General features: G+C 38.5%; 1 protein-coding gene across 1 annotated transcript in view; it reads right to left on the reverse strand.

Moving 5' to 3' along the window:
* Nucleotides 1–2,129: 2,129 nt before the first annotated feature.
* Nucleotides 2,130–20,167, reverse strand: part of LOC115425615 (phospholipid-transporting ATPase ID-like) — a 39,027-nt gene continuing 20,989 nt past the window's right edge. The window contains exons 7-27 of the mRNA XM_030143258.1: nt 18,570–18,640; nt 18,380–18,462; nt 18,141–18,299; nt 17,178–17,266; nt 16,685–16,878; nt 16,359–16,567; nt 15,477–15,520; nt 14,923–15,088; nt 13,421–13,609; nt 13,197–13,312; nt 12,134–12,298; nt 11,889–12,000; nt 8,665–8,770; nt 8,433–8,574; nt 8,168–8,351; nt 6,823–7,046; nt 6,396–6,479; nt 5,976–6,221; nt 5,749–5,887; nt 3,862–3,992; nt 2,130–3,225 (exon numbers count right to left, since the gene is read on the reverse strand). Of these exons, the coding sequence (XP_029999118.1) occupies nt 2,899–3,225; nt 3,862–3,992; nt 5,749–5,887; nt 5,976–6,221; nt 6,396–6,479; nt 6,823–7,046; nt 8,168–8,351; nt 8,433–8,574; nt 8,665–8,770; nt 11,889–12,000; nt 12,134–12,298; nt 13,197–13,312; nt 13,421–13,609; nt 14,923–15,088; nt 15,477–15,520; nt 16,359–16,567; nt 16,685–16,878; nt 17,178–17,266; nt 18,141–18,299; nt 18,380–18,462; nt 18,570–18,640 (3,180 nt within the window). The 3' untranslated portion in view covers nt 2,130–2,898. The remainder of the gene's footprint in view (nt 3,226–3,861; nt 3,993–5,748; nt 5,888–5,975; nt 6,222–6,395; nt 6,480–6,822; nt 7,047–8,167; nt 8,352–8,432; nt 8,575–8,664; nt 8,771–11,888; nt 12,001–12,133; nt 12,299–13,196; nt 13,313–13,420; nt 13,610–14,922; nt 15,089–15,476; nt 15,521–16,358; nt 16,568–16,684; nt 16,879–17,177; nt 17,267–18,140; nt 18,300–18,379; nt 18,463–18,569; nt 18,641–20,167) is intronic.

The raw sequence follows: 20,167 nt of genomic DNA on the forward strand, positions 1-20,167 counted from the left end.
ACAGATGACCTTTTCCATTTCCGTGAACACAGACAGCCTGCCATCGTCCAAGTCCCACATGAATCCACATCTCTGTCACTTAGTGGTGTAACAGGTTTTTGTTTCTGCCACAAATTTATTTGCTGAAATACATCTTTCTTTTTTCATTTCACAGGTAATATTAAACTAGGATTTTAGGATTAATAATTATTATTCTAAATTTTTGTTTTCATTCATTTGTTGATTATCTTTTAAATCAATTATTTTCTTAATTAATTCAATTCATTATTTGGTCAATAAAATGTCAGAAAAACAGACTGAAGAAATAAAATAATTAAAGTTTAAGAAGCTGAAAGCAATCATGAAATTATTACCTTTGCTTTAAAAAATGCATTACTTTAATAGTGAACAACTAAATATTTAATTGTTTCAGCTCTAGATTAAGCCAACATTATTTTAATATCCTGTAATATTACTGAAATATACCCAGTTATTGCCTGCTTGTAATTTGGTAATTACCATATCATTAATTGATAATTCCATCTTTAATACCAAACTTACACTTATAATGTCAAGTGCAGTCTCATTTTGCAGTCTTTTCTCACATTCCCCAAATAATCAATAATAAAACTCTACCTACTATATTTACACACATTATAACAGATACCTGTACAACTTCACTGATAAGACTTTACTGTGGTTTTAAATCTTTTTTTTTATTCTTCTCCAAAAATTATCGTTACAAAAATGATATGAAATGGTCACAATGTACATTGATCCCTTATGTTTTAGGCCTTCAGATAGTCATACATAGATTGTCATGCAATGATAAATGTATTTTGTTTTGGAAAGTACCACAAAATGACTTGACAATAGTGCTGAAAATTCAGTGGTGGATGGTTTTCTTCCATTTGCTGCATAATGCTGCAGGCACAAACAGGACTGACACTACGAAACCAGAAGAACAGGATTCGATTGATTTCAAACATTCAACTCTTGGATAAGGAACCAACTGCGCAATCAGAATTCCAAACATACAGTTAATGTAAACAGTTGTTCGGTTCCAGATACTAACATTGCTTTATCAAGTTTGTTATGTAAAGGCATTCATCACTCCAAACAAGTGAATAAGACCTTTATTTTCATGGATACCATGAGATATGGAAGAGCAGAGGTTTGGGCAATCTCATTGATCAGATATTAAATATTATTACTGTGCAAATATGGAACCATTTTTCTTAGTAGTTCTTCTCGGGTCAAGTTGAACCAAGAAGAATGATGAGCTGGGCAATGAAAACCTACACAAATTACGGAACCAATTCCACTTTGACCTTATTTGTAAATATAAGAATTGAAGGAGTTATTTGTAAGGCTGAACTTCATAAACTACTATATGCACCTGCCCTCAGGTCTGTCCTCAAAGTATCAAGCTATGGTAAACAGTGAAACTGGGCTGTGGTGTCCTCAAGGTTTCTTCCTCTTGAAATGAACAGCTAAGTTGAGCTCACTGGAAGCATCCTGCAAGAATCAAAGGGAATATTTCTGTTTTTCAGGATTGTTAGGAATGTCATTCTTCTTCCTTTCAGAAAGATACTGGAGATGCCAGACCTTCCTCTAGCACTGGCACAAAGCTCATGGATAAGGTCTGGATAAGTAACACAACTTTTGACAGGATTTGTCTAATTAAATTTAGAAAACACTTTACTTTAGGCCTGTAGCTTTTTACAGGAAAACCAACTGAGTTTGGAGAGTTTGTCTCTGTGGCGTGTGTTGTTTCAGCTACATTAATTTTGAATTTTCCAATCAATATCTCAATGATTGCTTTGTTTGATGCATAAAATGGCCTCTTTTGGCAGATAACTGATAGAACTGGTAGTTAAAAAGCGAACCTGGCAATTTATACCATTGTAAATAATCTACTTTATCCATTTACCAGTCTAGAAGAAATATTTGGAGATTCAGCATCAGTTGTCATTTGATGGAGAGACTCACTGTGGTTTTACCAATTGGCATTACAAAACAGAGTAGTCTTGGGCTAGCTTGTTAGCATGCTAACTGCCATACATAGCTCTGTAATACATAAAATTAACATCTTTGGCATAACATCAAAACTATCACTTCTTTACACAAAGATGATAGTTATTTAAAAAAAAAAACATTTTAAAGTGGAAATATTACAAATAACTCCTTTAAAGACCTTTTAAGAAAGGGGTCCAGGATCCCCACAGAACTACAAAGGAATTAAGGCTCACTCTTAGGTTGAATTAAAACAATCAACTTTTACAATCTTTCTGAATAAACTAATGCTAAAAATTTGCTCGTCCTCAGTTGGATTGCATAGAAGTGATTTTTATACCCATTTCTGCTGCAGGACACTGACAAAGTGCTGCTTGCTTGTCCTTTTTTTTAATAAGAATGTAAAAATGCTTTAAAAAGATACTTCAGGTACAAAATTCAATTGTGCATCTTGGCTTTGTTGGTTATCTCGTCTGACCAAAGCACTGCTATACATGCGGACTCCCAGCGTTAAGACAGTGTGGGTAGTCTGTAAACACGATGATGCTCCTTTCACAATTTGAAAATCAGCCTGTTATTGGTACTAGTGTCTCTCATGGTTCTGTATCAGGCATTTTTGTACATTATCACTCACAACTGAGGGAAAATATTCTTTATATCCAGCAGCTTGTGGTGGTTCCCTTTGATAAATCCAAATGAAAGGCTTGGAGTAAAAGTCATCTTCACTTCAAACTTGTGGTGGGGGATTGGGCAGATAAGAACCTGGTCCAGGAAAACCCTTTAATTCAAAGGTGTCTGGAGAGTTTGGGTACGAAGCTCCCAAAGATCAACGGGATTTAACTGGCAGGTTGTCATTCTTTCATCAGGAATCTCTTCACTGTCTTAAAGTGAACCCACCCTCCGTCAGAGAGTGTGGTCCATAGTCCTGTACATCTGCAGGGAGGTCACCTCTACGTCGTTGACTTTGACGTTCTGCGGCCGTCCCGTTGGGCTGTATCCGGCCGATCGCCCCATGGGGCTGAAACCTGTAGTGGTGCGACCCGTGTGGGCAAAACCTGAGGATCGCGACACGGCCGGGCGACGCAGGAAGCGGCCGGATGTTACCAGGTCGCCGTAGCCCTGTGCGTGTGAGAAGGCGTAACCTGAGCGGCGAGAGCTTGTACGGCGGATACGGGCACGTCGAGGCAGAGGGGGAGGCGCTGCTTTGGCCTGTCTCACCTTGAATATCACCTGAGGGTTTAGGCAGAGAGTGACAGAATGTCAGAATGATAACCTCATAAGCTTTGAACAGGTTATTGTTGAGTTTAGATTTCAGCTATGTTTAAACTGATGTAGTTTGGGTTGTTTCTGTCACATATTTAACACAGAAAGTAGAAGGTGTTCCCTTTCAAATGAATTTCAACACATGCATTCTGGCCTCTCACTACCAGTTAGATTAGTTATGGTTCCATGAAAAGAGCAGCAGTTAAAAGGTTCATGTAAAAATCTGCACACGTTTGGGCAGCAATTTGATGAAGTGTTGAATCTATTCTACAAGCAAATATAGAAGTTACGATTAATGTTATACCAACAGTGCTTCCATCAGATCTTTGTTTACTCCTTTCTTTTCTGACCTTTTACTAGCAGCCCACATCACCCATTATTGCTTAGGCATAGGGTTACATTTGACCCATGTTAAAACTGCACCTTAGATAGTGTTCCACCCACATTATTCACACACATCAGACCACGGTAACTTTTTCATTCACCAGTCTTGAACACACACATTAAGCCAAACTTTAAACACTGTACTCTAAAGAAACTATATATGATTTTTATAACCTGGGGAGACATGAGCGAGCACACAGACACAAATGTGAACAGTACCCTGTCGTTGATAGTGGGGCAGAGCTGAATCATCAGGAAGCGGTATGTAACTACAGGAAGCACACACAGGATGGAGGTGAGGAGGATCGTCAGCCAAATGTTTGGCTGGTTCAGAGAGTTTCGGGCTGTTCCTAGAGAGACACAAAACATCTTTTATCATTAAGTGATTTGAAAATAAAGTAAAAATGTTGAGAAAAAATTGGGAACATTAAGAATAAAATCAAAATGTCAAGAATACCGTTGACTTTTCAAAAGCAAAGTTGCAGTGATAAGAATAATGTTGACAGCCTGATCACAATCAAGGTGTATAAGTATATTTACATCAGTTATTAATCAGTGTTGCAAAAAGATACCCCCAAAACCATTCCCAAAATGTTTCTTTGGCCATCTTATTACTAGATCTTGCAATCCTCTAAATTTGAAGAAAATCGGATAAAAACTGATAAAATGGCAACCCAATGAGCATGAAAACACAATTTTATTGTTATAAGAGAGCAAAATTATTGTACATAATGTTTTGTAACACAATAAATAATTACTGCTCAACTCCTGTGTCTTTTTTATTACAAAATATACACATCACATTGCTTTTCATTTATTGATCATATTTGTTGAACAGCTGTTTGATTATCAATTCTTATTTTCAGTATTAAGACAATCAACCATTTTGTTGTGAAAACCCTTCTTTTCCAGCCCTTTAATTGTAATGATAGAATGGGAACCTGTTATTTCAGTATTTTTAAGACTAAATATGCACAACTAGACAGATTTTGGTATGCTCCCTGGCTGCAGAAAATTTGGGGACAATGTCGCAAACGGATGTTTACGTTGAACCACATGTTTTCAATGGCGCGTTATTTACCAAAATTCATGTAGTGTCCGTACACCAATATACTTCCATCAATAATATGGCGTATATGCCTTATAGATATGTTGTTATAACTTGTTCACAAATGTTTCTGTCCTCCTGTACCAGGAAGACTTAGTTCCAGATCGAACACAGATGCCACCATGTGCTCAGACAGATTTCCATTCCAATCTGGTAAAGTTCGTACATCAAGTAGTATCCGTACACCATATTCAAAATATGTCGGTCTAATTTTATTGTTTCTGTCAATATATGGAATTTTTCAGCATGCATGCTTTGGACACCACATCTATGCAATAAACAATGCATGATTCTCCTGAGTGCTGAAACATTTGTATATCTTTGTAGGCATTAAATATGGAGGCTATTAGGCTGGAGTGTCTGTACACCCAATAATTTCTGATTTGACAGGGGCAAGCCTGCGAAATTTGTAGTAGACACCATAATACAAAAATATTTTGGACTTTAAAAGAGAAATATCTGACAAATAAAATGGCCTGTCTAATTTTTTGATAGACCATTATTATTTTTTATCTATATGTGCACCCTTTCTGGTACCCTCGATTGTGATCAGGCCATGAGGATGTTGAAATTTCAAGAATGAAAACAAATATATAAAAATAAAGTTAAAACATCATTCCAAAGTAAAGCCAAAATGCTAGAATAATGCAGAAATATTTACTTTAGGTGTAAACCAGTTCATAAACACCCCAAACTTACTTCTTGCACTGTACTAATTTGTATTATACTGCCAAGCTGAAAAAGCATGAGCAAAAACATTTTCAAGGAATTTCACGGAGAAAACCAACTGATAAAAATCGTTAGCTTCACAACATAATTGCCTAAGTCATATTTTTGGTCAAAGTGTGATACATATGTCACTTTACTCTCCTAACACTGCTGCTTCTTTGTATGCAGATATCCTAAAAATATGACTAAGGCAATTATGGCATGAGGCTGATGATCTGGAGACATGTAAAGAGAAATATGTGTCCAAGTCCAAAGGTGTCTCTACTCACCTATGAAAGGGAATGCTGAGGGTAACATGAGAAACATGCCGTTGCTGTACATGGTGAAGGTAACGGCAAAGTACATGGCCAGGCTGCCCAAAATGAAGAATGTGTTCACCGCTGTCCAGTAGGCCATCTCAAAGCCCAACTGCACACACATTTATGCATTTGTTACTCCAATACCCAACACCAGCAAATGCTAAAAAAAAATACAATCAAAGAGGGAAGCTCTGTACCTGAATACTGACAGCAAACATGAGGCAGGTTTGGGTGAGGAGGGCAAATGACTGGTAGTCAGCAACGTCCTTCCCATCATCCCTCACTGTGTCGTTCATGGCAAGGTAGGGGATGAAGAAGATCACCAAGGAGCTGTAGCAACTGTGGAGTGCACACTTGAAGAAGGCCTTCTTACTGAAGTACAGGTTGAGCTGACCAGGCATATAGAGCTGAGGGTGCTGAAAACTCCACAGGTCATTCACATCCTTACCAGCAGAGGGAGACAAAGATGAAGGAATTACAGCTCCGAAGATGAAAATTTCTGATCTAATGGTTTCTATCTGTCTTTTATCCTTCTTATTAATAAAATTCCCTGAGTATGCATAAAATCAACACAAAATGAAGCTTATTTAAACACATATATGCATAAAAACAATTACCTGGTCAAACAGACTCATTCCCAGCACAGGCAGCGCTGTATACATCAGGTTGTAGAGTGTTATGAACCACTCATCATACACCGTCTACAGGACAAATCACACACACAAGGTAATCAGTCTAGCATGATCCAAATATGAATACTTTTACACATTATAGTGCAAAAAGTACAACTAAAGCGTCCAACACTTTCTACTACAGCACCACCATTGTAACTGTAGGTTTAGAATCCTCATACTTTCCTGGTATTCCTCTCAAACAACAGTTCAGAACTAGATTTGTTCATGAAAACAATTAGAGAAAATTGATAAGATTTGATAACATCAATACTGTTACAAGGGAGGCTGAGTGCTGACTGACATTAAATGATACCATATTTTTTTATAGTTTTTCTTTCTCCTTCACCTTTCGTTTTCATAAACATCTCACCTGTGCAGAGAAACCACAGAAGAAGGCATACCAGAAGTGTACAAATGTAAATGTGAAATTCTTGTAGAAGAAGTAGCGCAGGAACTTGCACATTCGTAGGTAGGACCATCGACCGTGCACCAGCAGGAGGCGCTGCAGGAAGCGAAACTGGGCAAATGAGTAGTCGCTGGACAGCACAGCCTGCATGCCCTCCTGACCGGAGATGCCCACACCTATGTGGGCCGCTGGACACAGAGATGCACCGTTACAATGCAGATTTAAAGGGATGTGAATCCACAGGAAACAAAAAAAGAGACAGACAAATGCTGTTTCTGACTGATATCTGAATCATCCTTTTATGAGCTTATATTAGTTTAATGCAACCACATTTGTTGTTTTGCCAGAGGATGGCAGAAACATAAAGAATTAAAAGAAGGTAAGATAGAAAAAAATGGTGTGTTTTTTATGCATTTTATAATTCCAAACTTAAACCCCAGGCTGTTTAATAGAAGTGGATATACCGCTGCGATGTCCCCTGAAGGTTCGCTGGCTATTTAAATCTTTGAGCTTTAAGGCCCAGCTAACACTAGCATATTATGGACATACTGAAAGCACTGCTACAAAGGAATGCTATGTTTTGACACCAAGTATTTTCAGTGACTTGATTAATGTCAACACATAGAGTTGTGTTCAATAACTGTAGCTCAGCTCAGCTCAGCTCAGCTCAACTCAACTTTATTTATAAAGCAGTTTAAGAACCACAGTTGTGCATCAATCATAAAAACAGAACTGTAAAACACACAAACAAACAATACAAATAGTAAATACAACAAAACCCTAAAACAACAGCAGAGACTCATGTTGGGTCAAAAGGAAAGGAGTAAAAATAGGTTTTAAGCTGAGTTCTTAAACTGAACAGTGAAGAGGCCTGTTGAATGTGCAGAGGTAAAGTCATATATAGTTTAGGAGCAGCAGCAGGCTTTGGTACAGAACTCAGTGCCTGAAGGAATAGCTGGTCAGCTGACCTGAGGGATCAAGCAGGAGAGTAAGGGTGAAGAAGCTTAGAGCGGGAGGAAAGGGAATAAATAATGCTCCGAAAGTCTGACTCCAATGGTGAGTGAACTGTCAATCACACCAGTCATTAAAAAAACAGATCCCCTTAGCCTTAGTATCCTATCAAGGAGCACCATGACTCCTGGAAAAAAAATGTAGTGACTATATCTAGAGAAAAGTTGCTGTTTAATGGAGTACCATGGATTGGTGTTAGTTTAAGCACTGACTCCATTTTCAAGCAGCTGTTGTGGCTGTTGACTAACATCTGCAGAAGTGAGTTTAGTAAGCTCGGACACGGGAAACGCTGTGGTACCTTTGATCATGCTGACGTCGTTGGCTCCGTCTCCAATAGCCAGTGTGACGGCCTGCTTGTACTTCTTGACCAGCTCCACCACCTGAGCCTTCTGCAGAGGAGTGACCCTGCAGCAGATGACTGCCTTACACATACACGCCGTCCTCAGGAACTCCAGCTCCATGCTGTGCTCCAGGGCATACGCCTGAGGGACCAAAAGCACTCATGAAGCTACATTCAAATATGCGGGAGATTAGAAAGTGGGATGGGCTTGTTCATGACGTACCAGACTGTGTCCATTGATCACAAGCCCATACTCTCCATTCACCACCTCATCTGTGATCACTTTGACACGGTTGCTCAAAATCCTCTCTGGGATGAACATGGAGTCTTCTGTTGCATCTGGTTTCATGGAGGTTCTTGCATTCCTGCTCAATAAATATATAAATACACAACTAAAAAACTGCCATCAATGACCTGTACTTTGAACGGAGACGCTGTTTGTCTTTTCTTTTCACCTCAGCTCCTGCCTGACATCTTCTGGTGAGTTTCCTGAGATGATGAAGACTTCGTTCATCTCCTCTCGCAGTAAGTTGCATGAGTAGCCAATGTTTTCTGCAGTTTCTGTCACCAAAATAATTAACATGAATGAATGGGCAGGAACCAGAAAAGGCACAGTATGCAATATCCCACCATCTGTCTAAAATTATGTCTTCAGATGAAGTAATGAATTAAACTTTTATTCTCATCGGATTCAGTGACTTATTAATGTTGTAATCAATATCCTTTCATTCTAAAAAAACCCCATAAAACTAACCAAATGAAACAGACCTTTACAGTGAATACCTGCGGTGGCCCAGAGGTGCAACAGGCCAAAAATTATCCACTAGACGAAAAAAATTATCTACTACAAGAAAAAAAAAGAGAACAGCCTAAAAAAATTATCCACTAGATGAAAAAAATTATCTACTACAAGAAAAAAAAGAGAACAGCCCCAAAAAAATTATCCACTAGATGAAAAAAAAATCCCCTATAAGAAAGAAAAGAGACCAGCCAAAAAATTATCCACTAAAAGAAAAAAAAAGAGAACAGGCAAAAAAAATTATCTACTAGCCCAAAAAATTATTCAATATAAGAAAAAAAAGAACAGGTGAAAAAAATTATCTACTATGAGAAAAAAAGAGAGCAGCCCAAAAAAATATCAACTATAAGAAAAAAAAAAAAAAACATCATCCACCTTTTCAATTACGGGGGCGCTGTTTACCCGAAAGGTGCCTTGCTTTAAAATTAAGGCCACCACAAAAAATAAAAGGATAGGCTGAAAAATTTTAAGGCTTTCGGCTAATGTGGCTAATGCTAAGGAAGTACCTCACCGGAAGTGGAGGTCGTGCGCTAAAAAATAAAGTTATTTTAAAATATAGATATTTAGATTAATATAGTTTGCAAAGCAGTTAAATGATTAAATACGGTTCCAGTGTCTGCTCAAGGTTAGGCATGGGCGTTAAATGGTTAAGGTTAGGGTTAGGGTATGGTTGGGGTTAGTTTTCAGTGGTAAATGGCCCTTGTGTGCACTGTGTGAAGGTTCGTTGCTAAGCTAATGCTAACGCGAAAATTGACGGCAACTTTGTGTTATTTTATTTTGAGAGGAGAAGAGGAGCTTCCTGTGGAGCTCCACTATCATGGCATCGCCCATTTGTTTGCAGGTAGACCTCTACTCCTCAACTCAAACGGAGTGTCTTCACTAACACTAGATCAAGAAGGACATTTTGTGGAGACAAAGATGTGTGCTGTGGTACCGCAGTGCCTCGGCACCTGGCAACGAGCTGAGCTGTGGTACCGAGCCATGGTACGCGGTGCCGTGCTGGGGTACCTGGCACCGAGCCGTGGTAACGCGGTACGTCGCGGCACCAGCCGAGGTGCCGCGACACCTCGCGGCATCAACCGTGGTGCCGCACCAGCCGAGGTGCCACGGTACCTCGCGGCACCAGCCGAGGTGCCACGGCACCAGGTGTCGGTGCCGCAATATGCACTCGCTGTCTCTCAACAAATGGGCGATGCCGTGATAGTGGAGCTCCACAGGAAGCTCCTCTTCTCCTCCTCCTCTCAAAATAAAATAATTTTAGAACTTCTTGTAGCGAATATTCATCAAAAATGATATTGAATGTCAGGCAGTTGAACAATTCAACACCGTAATCACACAATTGTTTACTCGCACTGGTAGTTCACAAAGTTGCCGTCAACTTTTTGCGTTAGCATTAGCTTAGCAACGAACCTTCACACAGTGCACACAAGGGCCATTTACCACTGAAAACTAACCCCAACCATACCCTAACCCTAACCTTAACCATTTAACGCCCATGCCTAACCTTGAGCAGACACTGGAACCGTATTTAATCATTTAACTGCTTTGCAAACTATATTAATGGAAATATCTATATTTTAAAATAACTTTATTTTTTAGCGCACGACCTCCACTTCCGGTGGGGTACTTCCTTAGCATTAGCCACATTAGCCGAAAGCCTTAAAAATTTTCAGCCTATCCTTTTATTTTTTGTGGTGGCCTTAATTTTAAAGCAAGGCACCTTTCGGGTAAACAGCGCCCCCGTAATTGAAAAGGTGGATTATGTTTTTTTTTTTCTTATCGTTGATATTTTTTGGGCTGCTCTCTTTTTTTTCTCATAGTAGATCATTTTTTTCACCTGTTCTTTTTTTTTTCTTATATTGAATAATTTTATGGGATAGTAGATAATTTTTTTGCCTGTTCTCTTTTTTTTTTTCTTTTAGCGGATAATTTTTTTGGCTGGTCTCTTTTCTTTCTTATAGGGGATTTTTTTTTCATCTAGTGGATAATTTTTTTAAGCTGTTCTCTTTTTTTTCTTATAGTGGATAATTTTTTTTAGGCTGTTCTCTTTTTTTCTTGTAGTAGATAATTTTTTTTGTCTAGTGGATCATTTTTTGGCCTGTTGCACCTCTGGGCCACCGTATTTTTGGCTGGTCTCTTTTCTTTCTTATAGGGGATTTTTTTTTCATCTAGTGGATAATTTTTTTAAGCTGTTCTCTTTTTTTTCTTATAGTGGATAATTTTTTTTAGGCTGTTCTCTTTTTTTCTTGCAGTAGATAATTTTTTTGTCTAGTGGATAATTTTTTAGGCTGTTCTCTCTTTTTTTTTTCCTTATAGTGGATAATTTTTTTGGCCTGTTCTCTCTTTTTTTTTTCTTGTAGTAGATAATTTTTTTCATCTCGTGGATAATTTTTTTAGGCTGTTCTCTTTTTTTTCTTGTAGTAGATAATTTTTTTCATCTAGTGGATAATTTTTTTAGGCTGTTCTCTTTTTTTTTCTTGTAGTAGATAATTTTTTTCATCTAGTGGATAATTTTTTGGCCTGTTGCACCTCTGGGCCACCGTAGGAATACACATTTCTGAAGTAAAAAAAAAAAAAATAGAAATATTAGTTATAAGTCAATAAAATGTAGAAATACAAATAGAAACATTTTCCGTTCAAAGGATGATTCTCTGATATTGCAACTTTTCTCATATTTTTGTTGTTTATACGGTGTTCACATTTCAATGACACTGTCTTCACAAAAGAAATTGTTACTGTCTCATAGTCAATCGAGTTGTAAAGTAGAATGTGGAATGAGTACTAACTGAAAAACAAGTGCCTGAGGTTGAATACATTCTTCTTTGACGTTACTGTACATTATTGTTTGACATAGAAGACAAAAGCTGATAGAACTTATACCTTGCTTATCGCCGGTCAAAACCCAGATTTTAACGTCAGCTTTGGACAGCTGCTCTATAGTGTGAGGTACTCCATCCTGTAATTTGTCTTCAATCGCTGTTGCACCTAACAACTGGAAACACAATTATGCCACACAATTACATTCCATTAGCTTACATATATGTTGTGTAATATATAATATAAAGAAAAAGGCTGATGTATTGGATGTTTAACGCTGGTAAATCCAGCTATTTTTTTGAACAGACCAGGAGATCCTTTTCTATTTCCTCGTACAGCTGGTCCAGTTTGTCTTCCCGGTCATCCAGGGTAGTGCTGGCCTCATGGTGGCGCTGCTTCCACTGGCTGAAGTAGTCCTCATCCAGATCCTTATAGGCCAGGGCCAGAGTCCGCAGCCCCTCCCCTGCAAACTCCTGCACGACAACACACATGGACAAATATGGATGAACGCTGCATGAGCATATACACACTAACCCAACAAACACAATCTGGAAGAACAACACACACACGCGCGCACACACACACACACACACACACACACACTCACACACACACAAGCTAATGGTATTTGTAGATATACACAGAAGTTAAATTCATGTTCCCAGCTACATAAATTTTGGCTAATCTAAGAAATAAACTATGCAGGAAAAAAGTAATGAAATGTCTGTTTAGGTTTTGGAAATCTGAACTTAAGAAGAGGAATTAATGTATAAAGCCAGAATAAAAGTATTGTGGAGTAACAGGAGAGAAAACAGGGCAATTATACGTTACAAAAGCAGACTACACAAGATATGTCTACAAACAATTATCCAAATTTACATATTGTACTATAATATTAATCCCAATAATAACTTCCATTCTGATAGAATTGTGTTATTTTTCATTGGAGTTATACTCATTTTTGAAAATTGTAAAACTAAAATTTTACAAATTAGCCTTTGATCAGCTGATGAATTGCTCTGTGCTACAGACCTTCAATGATCCTAAACCATAAAACAGATTTATGAACCAAACTGATGTGATGAAACCTGTTTACATAATGGATTTCTCTATTTACTAAAAAAAAATTTCAGTCCACTGAAAGAAAGAAGCATGAATGGTTTTGGTTGATACCTCTGTTGGCTATGTTCAGCTATGTCCTCATATGGGTGTGGTACAGGAACATTAAGATAAACTTTGTATCTATAAACACACACACAAACACACTCGACACACGATGACGAGCCAGTTCACTGGCAAACACATCCTCAGAGTAGCAGAAAATCTGTGCTCTTTTTCCAAGTAATTCTTCCATAGCTACTGACTACTGACATTGAGGTGCTCTGTGGTGACATCCATCAGTTTGCTGCAGGACTGGTGCAGCCTCTCATAGATGATGGTGTCTGCACCTTTACAGTACAGAGAGAGCTTCCCCTCTGGACTTCGGACTGTTTTAAAAGACACACCAAGAAATAGGCATTAAAAACCTAAATATTACCAGGCTACACTAAAGAGAAAATATCATTTAAAGTATGTGTTTGTGTTGGGTTCCTCACCGATCACAGACATTCTTTTACGAACATTGTTAAAATCCAAGATAGCCAAGAGTTCATAGCTGCGCTGCTGTCCCATTTCCATGATGGAAACACTTTCTGGAGTTCGAGATCGGAAGACAAATCCAAAGTTTCTGGCAGCTGTTACCAATGCTCCCTCATCTGGAGATTGGGCTTGGTATAAAAGCTCACCTGAACAAGAAAGATGGACAAAATTTTAGTCTCCTTTTCATGACTTCTTACTTCATTGCTATAATCGGTATATCCTAAAGTTGTACAAATCTATATTCTTTTTACTGTTAGAGTATGAATATTCCTCTGTCACTGGAATAGTGTGTACAGTTCAGTTATTAGAAGCATATGAATGCACTTCCCTCACACATCCTGCTCTAGGTTTGCAAGTTTTAGTCCAGAGAGGCAACCTAAATGTATTTCATAATTCAAATCTTTAAGACAAAGTCTTAAAGATTTAGTGGTATAATTTGCAAGTGGTCAGATTAGATTTTTTGTGTAAACACCACAACCTGTATCTGTATCTCAGTAAACTACACACATTTCTCCTCATTGTCCTTTCCTCGTAGGTTCCTTCCAAACTGCAAAGTAGCTAAATCCTGTTCAGACGTAGCTGAATGATATGGATGCGTATTTATGACACCATCATGTTGATATTTACATGTACCCGTAACTGTGGATTGCGGAAAATAAATATTTTTTCAGTTCTGACACAGAACTTGAAAAAGAACAAACATGCTTCTATACACTGAGACAGAGTTTCCCAGTCAAAGAGCATCAGTGAGTGGTTGCCACGTACATCCATTCATAACTTGTTTGTCTATTTGGCTGTTGATTGGTCGACTAAATGCTGCTGCTCTCACTGAACACAGTCAGTGCTAAAAGCAAGAGGAACATTTTCTAAGAAATATCTATCACTACTTAAAATGACTTAAATCTGCTGCTAAAGTTGTAGATTTGTTACTAAGAATTTAAATAAATGTCCAGCAAATAAATCACTAAGTTGACAACACTGTTTCTGACAGACTATTTAATTTTGCATCTGTCCATGGACTGTTGTTGGATGCGCCTCAGTACTTTCATTACTTTGGATTCGATCATGGTGTGTCACAGTGTGTGCCAGTTTGAGTGGTCAGAGTGACTGGATTACAATGCGTCTATCAAAATACACCTGGAATTGCAATTGGATCTTACGTAAACAAACCATATTTCATGTGATTATTTTGCTGTCCAGTGTTGCAAAATCCATCATTCTGGAGTACATTCTGGACATACCATAAAATGAATTGAGCAAGTAGTGTGAACAAAACCTGAAAGAGTATCAAGTTCTGTTGCTGTCTAACAACTACCTTTAAACACAGGAACAACAGAACTCAGGCTGATTCAACTGTCTTCAAACTTGCAGATGTGCTTTAATGTGTTGGCTAGTGAAGTGTATTTCTCATACGGGCTGTGTTTTCTTACTCCCACAGATACACTCCATCTGTCCTCACCTTCTGTCTTCTCCTCGGCCATCACAGTATGGCAGAGGGCCAGCAGTCTGAAGAAGGCATGGACCTCTGGGTTCTCAAGTTTCACCGCCTCCACCAGGGCGTGGTCATGGAACATGAAGCGAGGGTCGGCCAGTGGATTGAATGAGAAGTCCACTGTATCTGTACTCTGGTTAGAGGAAGACAGAAAAGTAGGGGACTAACAAATGTTGATGCTCGACGAAAGGAAAAAAACAACAGTATGCAACACAGATCGCCTAATATTTTTTATGTAGCGTCAAAGTAAACTTGTGGCAGCTTATCTGATTAGACGTTATCCTGTGAAATCAAGTGTTACTGTTCATCTTTAAGACGGAAGTGGTAAATCATTGAAAGTAAGATGTGGGTGAGTACAAGGTTCTTGACTTCCTTAAACCAATACTTTCAGCTACCTTAACCAGGATAAATGTAATGTTATTCTACTGAGAAGGGCTCGACATCTGCAAATCCCCTCTATAGGTGACACGAGGACGTACCATATTTTACCCGTTTGTTTTGTGTTGTTCTAATCCACTCACCTCAGTGATTTCTATTCTTTGGCCTGTATAGTCATAAACATCACCTGCAAATAAGGAGAAAAACAGAAAATAATTACTAATAACTAATAAGTTGTTTTTTAACATGGATTTAAAATCTTTGACACACAAGCCACAAGAAACATATTCTTAAGAATACATGTACGCATTGTGATTATTAAAGCAAACCTATTCTAGTAACTCTTAATAGAACAGGCCTTCAGTTTATTAATTATTTGCACTCCCACCACACTGTTGTAATTGTTTTCTTTGACTGTAGCATTATTTTTGTGTTGTCCTTCTCTTCCTGATTGTGCTTGTATTTTTCTTGGAATTCAATATCACTTATTTGTACTTGAATACAATTCTTTCTTTATCACTGATTTATCCAGAGACAATGCAGGTCCTTGGTTAATGACCAGAGTGTGGCTCATAGATGGGCTGCTCACATCACTCTGTGGTCCAGTCACTAAAACCACTCCTAATGACAACATTCATGCACTCATTAACACGTCAGTTTTGCAGCTACCCGAAGCAAAGCCTCAACAATTTTACAAAAATAAAAGAGATAATCACCATTTTTGCTCTGTGATGCACTGATCATCTAACACTAATTTTTGCAAAAAACTCACAGTGCACATGTTGTCGCTTTTTTAAAATAAAGTGAACTGAAAATAACACACTGTGAAAATACAATAATTTAGAGGTGTGGCCACTGGCTTTGTTGGTGTTAATAAACATAGGTACTTTCTTTCATGAGCCACAATTCTGCTTTAAGAAAATAAAAGTTCTGATCACTCCTTAGGTAATTCTCTAATTTGAGGATATCCAGAGACTAAAATAACCATGATTCATCGTAATTACACAAAAAGGAATGTTTTTTACCATATGATTTGCCATTGATGGAGCACTTGTTGAAGGTCATGATATTTTGGGTGAGTGTTCCTGTTTTGTCGCTGAAGACGTATTTGATTTGGCCGAGCTCCTCGTTCAGTGTAGTGGTTCGGGCCTCAGCCGGGGTATCGTTCCGTGCGAAATACATCTTCCTGTCCCAGTCGATATAGAAACTGTTCCCCAGTCGGATTATCTCCACACTGTTCAGAGCAGCAAGATTAGGAGAAAACTCACTGCTTTTTTCTTCTTTCAAAAAAGCTGCATTTAGTTTTTCTAATAAATATCACACAAGAAGCAGTAGAGTCAAATATTGTTACCTAACATAGAGAGAGATGGGCACCACAGTGTTGAGGATGATGACATAGGACCAGAATGTGAGGAAGGCAGAGAATTTAGCATCTTTGCCTTCTTGTCTAGGCAGGAATACAGTGAACTGTGAGCCTTCGTTCATCTCCCAAAAGAAGTTCCCTATGGCCAGGATGGTGCACATTATGGCCAGGAAACCAAAAATCTACACAAGGATGACAAAATGGAAGTTTTTTCACAGGTCAAAGAACCACAGAGTCTAATCATGCACATTAGGAGACTTCTAATCAATAAATATCTTCCAAAAAAGCTTTCAAGTAGGTTTGAGAAAACTAGCTATAATGTCACCAAATATCTATTTGTTGATGTATGTGAAAAACAGTCTTCAAACTTAGTCCATTGGTAGGTCATTATTCACAGATCTAAATACAGGCGTGTAAACTGCTGGCAGTCCTGAGAACAGGTCAAAAGGAATGATGAATGACGAAGCCAACAAAGCCTTACACAGAGGACTAGGACATTCATCAGTCGGTCTATGCTGGTGCGTTTGAACGTGCTCTTCCCACAATTCTGCATCAGCTTTGTTTCGGGACCTGCAAAAGGAGAAGTTGAATGAGTTCAGTGTGGAATCCAAGAAAATGTTTGTACTGTATTGTAACACATCGTTAGCCTCATAGCATAATAGCCTAACTCATACACAAATGGACTGTAGTATGTGGACATGTTAAATTCAGGTGTTCCTTTTCTAACAGGGGTCTGGGATACAAAACAATAATGACACATGCCATAATATTGTTTTATATTGTGATAAATATAATATTGATTATTAATATTGATGTTTATATGTAAAATCATCTTAAACAGGACATCTTACAGCTGTAGACATGTGTCCTAATATTTATGTCCATATAGTTTATAAATATCAATATTTCCTTAAGGTTTAATGGGAGATTTTTCTTCCCCAGTCAGATGTGAAGAAAGGAGATGGGTAGTTGTGTTACAAAATTATTTAGTCAGACCGTAAAAAATATTTTAGAAATTTAGAGGCAGAGCATTTAAAATCATAGTCATGGATAAAAAAAATCAACGTTGAGAGAAATTAAGTAAAAACCATCTCTGAGGCATTTTGGAAAAGATAACAATTTAAACCAAAGCAATGATATTTATCCCAATACAAAACTATATTATGATATTTGTCATTATTGTTTTGTAACCCAGACCCCTGTTAGAAAAGAAGCACCTGAAGTCAACATGTCCCAATACTTCTGTCCATTTGTGTATGAGTTAGACAATAATGCTATGAGGCTAATGATATGTGAAGAAATTCCCTCAAGGTTTTCATGACACATAGCCTCTCTTATGAATGGAACAAATGGAGGAGGACATCATGTTTTTGTCTCAGTATGGATCATGTCATTCAAGAAATACACAATAACTGTATGCGTTTCCATTTGTCCCATCACACACCTCCAAACAGCACCAGTCCAAAGCACCACTCTGTATTCCTGAGTGTGCAGCCTCGCAGCAGAATCTTTTCATTGTCTAGTGGATATTTCTGGCCAGCATAGGTTAGTGTTCCTGTAAAGCGGTCCAGGCGGTTGTTGGGGGGTTCACAGCGTACCTCACCTGAAAGTAAAAAGGCAAAGCTTACAGCAGTGTTCAGCAACAACAGATCCTCTACTGCACATGCTGTGTAGAAGTCGTACCATTAAAGTCTGCCAACTTTTCAATGTCATCTCCCAGGTCTCCTGTTACTGGTAGAGCCTGCCTCACCTTCAGGTTAGTCTCTCTGAGGAGGAGGAGAGGAGAAAGATTTGATAAAAAAGAAAAAGAGAAAGTACAACAAGTCGGGGGGGGGGGGGTCACAAACACTCACACAAACAAACAGTTACTAACCCATCCAGTTCTGCTGTTTCAATGTACACCAGGTTAAGGGGTTCACTGCTGGACAATAACAGGAGATCAGCCTGAAATCATGAAGCACACAATCCATTTAATGCTAATTCAATCAAACACTGTTACATATAATACAGCTGCACCTTCAGGTTTGGAGTTAGATTTCTAACTTAAAGAGTGACAAATAGCAGGAGAGTTGTTAACAATGGATGGACAGAGTAAGAGAGACAACGAACTTAACCTAGGAATAAATAAGAAGCACCAACCTAAGGACCTAAGGAACCGTGGAGGAACATGTCAGACCAAAGTCACCTCAAACTCAAAGTGTCCATTAAATAAAGAAAACAATATTTTCCAAATAATAAAAGGAACATGTTGTCAAATAGTAGATATGTGCATTAAACATTTTAGAGTTCATGAGTGCCACTGACTTCAATTTGGAGTTTGATTTCTCTTTGTGGGTCTGCTCTTATGAGGGGTACCTCAATTTTACCCTAACTGAGTCATCTAAATATGCTCCTGAAGGGCATCAGTAGAGTGCATGTCAGCAGCAGACACAGCAATGCACACTTGAATATAGAGCAGGGCCATCTCACCCTCTGAAAATAGGATTGATCTTAATTTGCTTTTCAGAGGGAATATAATAGTGCTGAAATTATGTTATTTTACAGGGAGTGTTGCACTAACCCAGGGGTCGCAACCCTGGTCCTAGTGAGCCACTATCCTGCATGTTTTAGATGTAGCCCTCTTCCAACACACCTGATTCAAATGATCAGCCTATCATCCAGCTCTGCAGAAGCCTAATAATGACCATCAGGTGTGCTGGAAGAGGGAAACATCTAAAACATGCAGGACAGTGGCCCTCTAGGACCAGGGTTGCTGACTCCTGCACTAAACCGTCTGTAGCATTCACTTGGCTGGTGACTTTGTTTCACTTTATGTGGATACATTAGTGTTTGTTCACACTTAAGTGTTTAGTTTCAGACTGCATTAGTCTGAATCAGGTGGCTGTGGCTCAGGAGGTGGAAGACGTCGGTTCAAATCCTGCTCCGTCCAAGTCACATGCCGTTGTGTCCTTGGGCAAGACACTTCACCCAGTGTGACTCACACTAGTGTTGGAATGTGAATGTGGATGAATGTTTGGTGGTGGTCGGAGAGCCTGTTGGTACAGATTGGCAGCCATGTTTCCATCAGCCTGTCCCCGGACAGATGTGGGTGCAGATGTAGTTTACCCCCACCAGTGTGTCACTGTGGAGTCAGTGAATAATGGATGCAATGAAAAGCACTTTGGGTGCCTGGAAAAGTGCTATACAAATCCAATCCATTATTATTATTCACCTATAATTGACCTAATGATGAAAACCTCTGGGTTCCCATGTGAAGTAAGTCTGATTCACACAGACACTTTTGGGTGTAAAAATGTTTTTAAAAATGTTTTTGTCTTATTATAAATCTCAGGTGTGGCATGAGTTCACTGCAACATAATACTGGAAACACTGCAGAATCATAGATGCATGTACAATTAGGAAAATGTGGATTGGTGTTAGAGTTAACCCTAACCCTAATGTCATCTAGTATTGGCAAAATATTATATGATA

This window comes from Sphaeramia orbicularis, chromosome 9 (genome assembly GCF_902148855.1).
Source record: "Sphaeramia orbicularis chromosome 9, fSphaOr1.1, whole genome shotgun sequence".
Lineage (NCBI taxonomy): Eukaryota > Metazoa > Chordata > Actinopteri > Kurtiformes > Apogonidae > Sphaeramia > Sphaeramia orbicularis.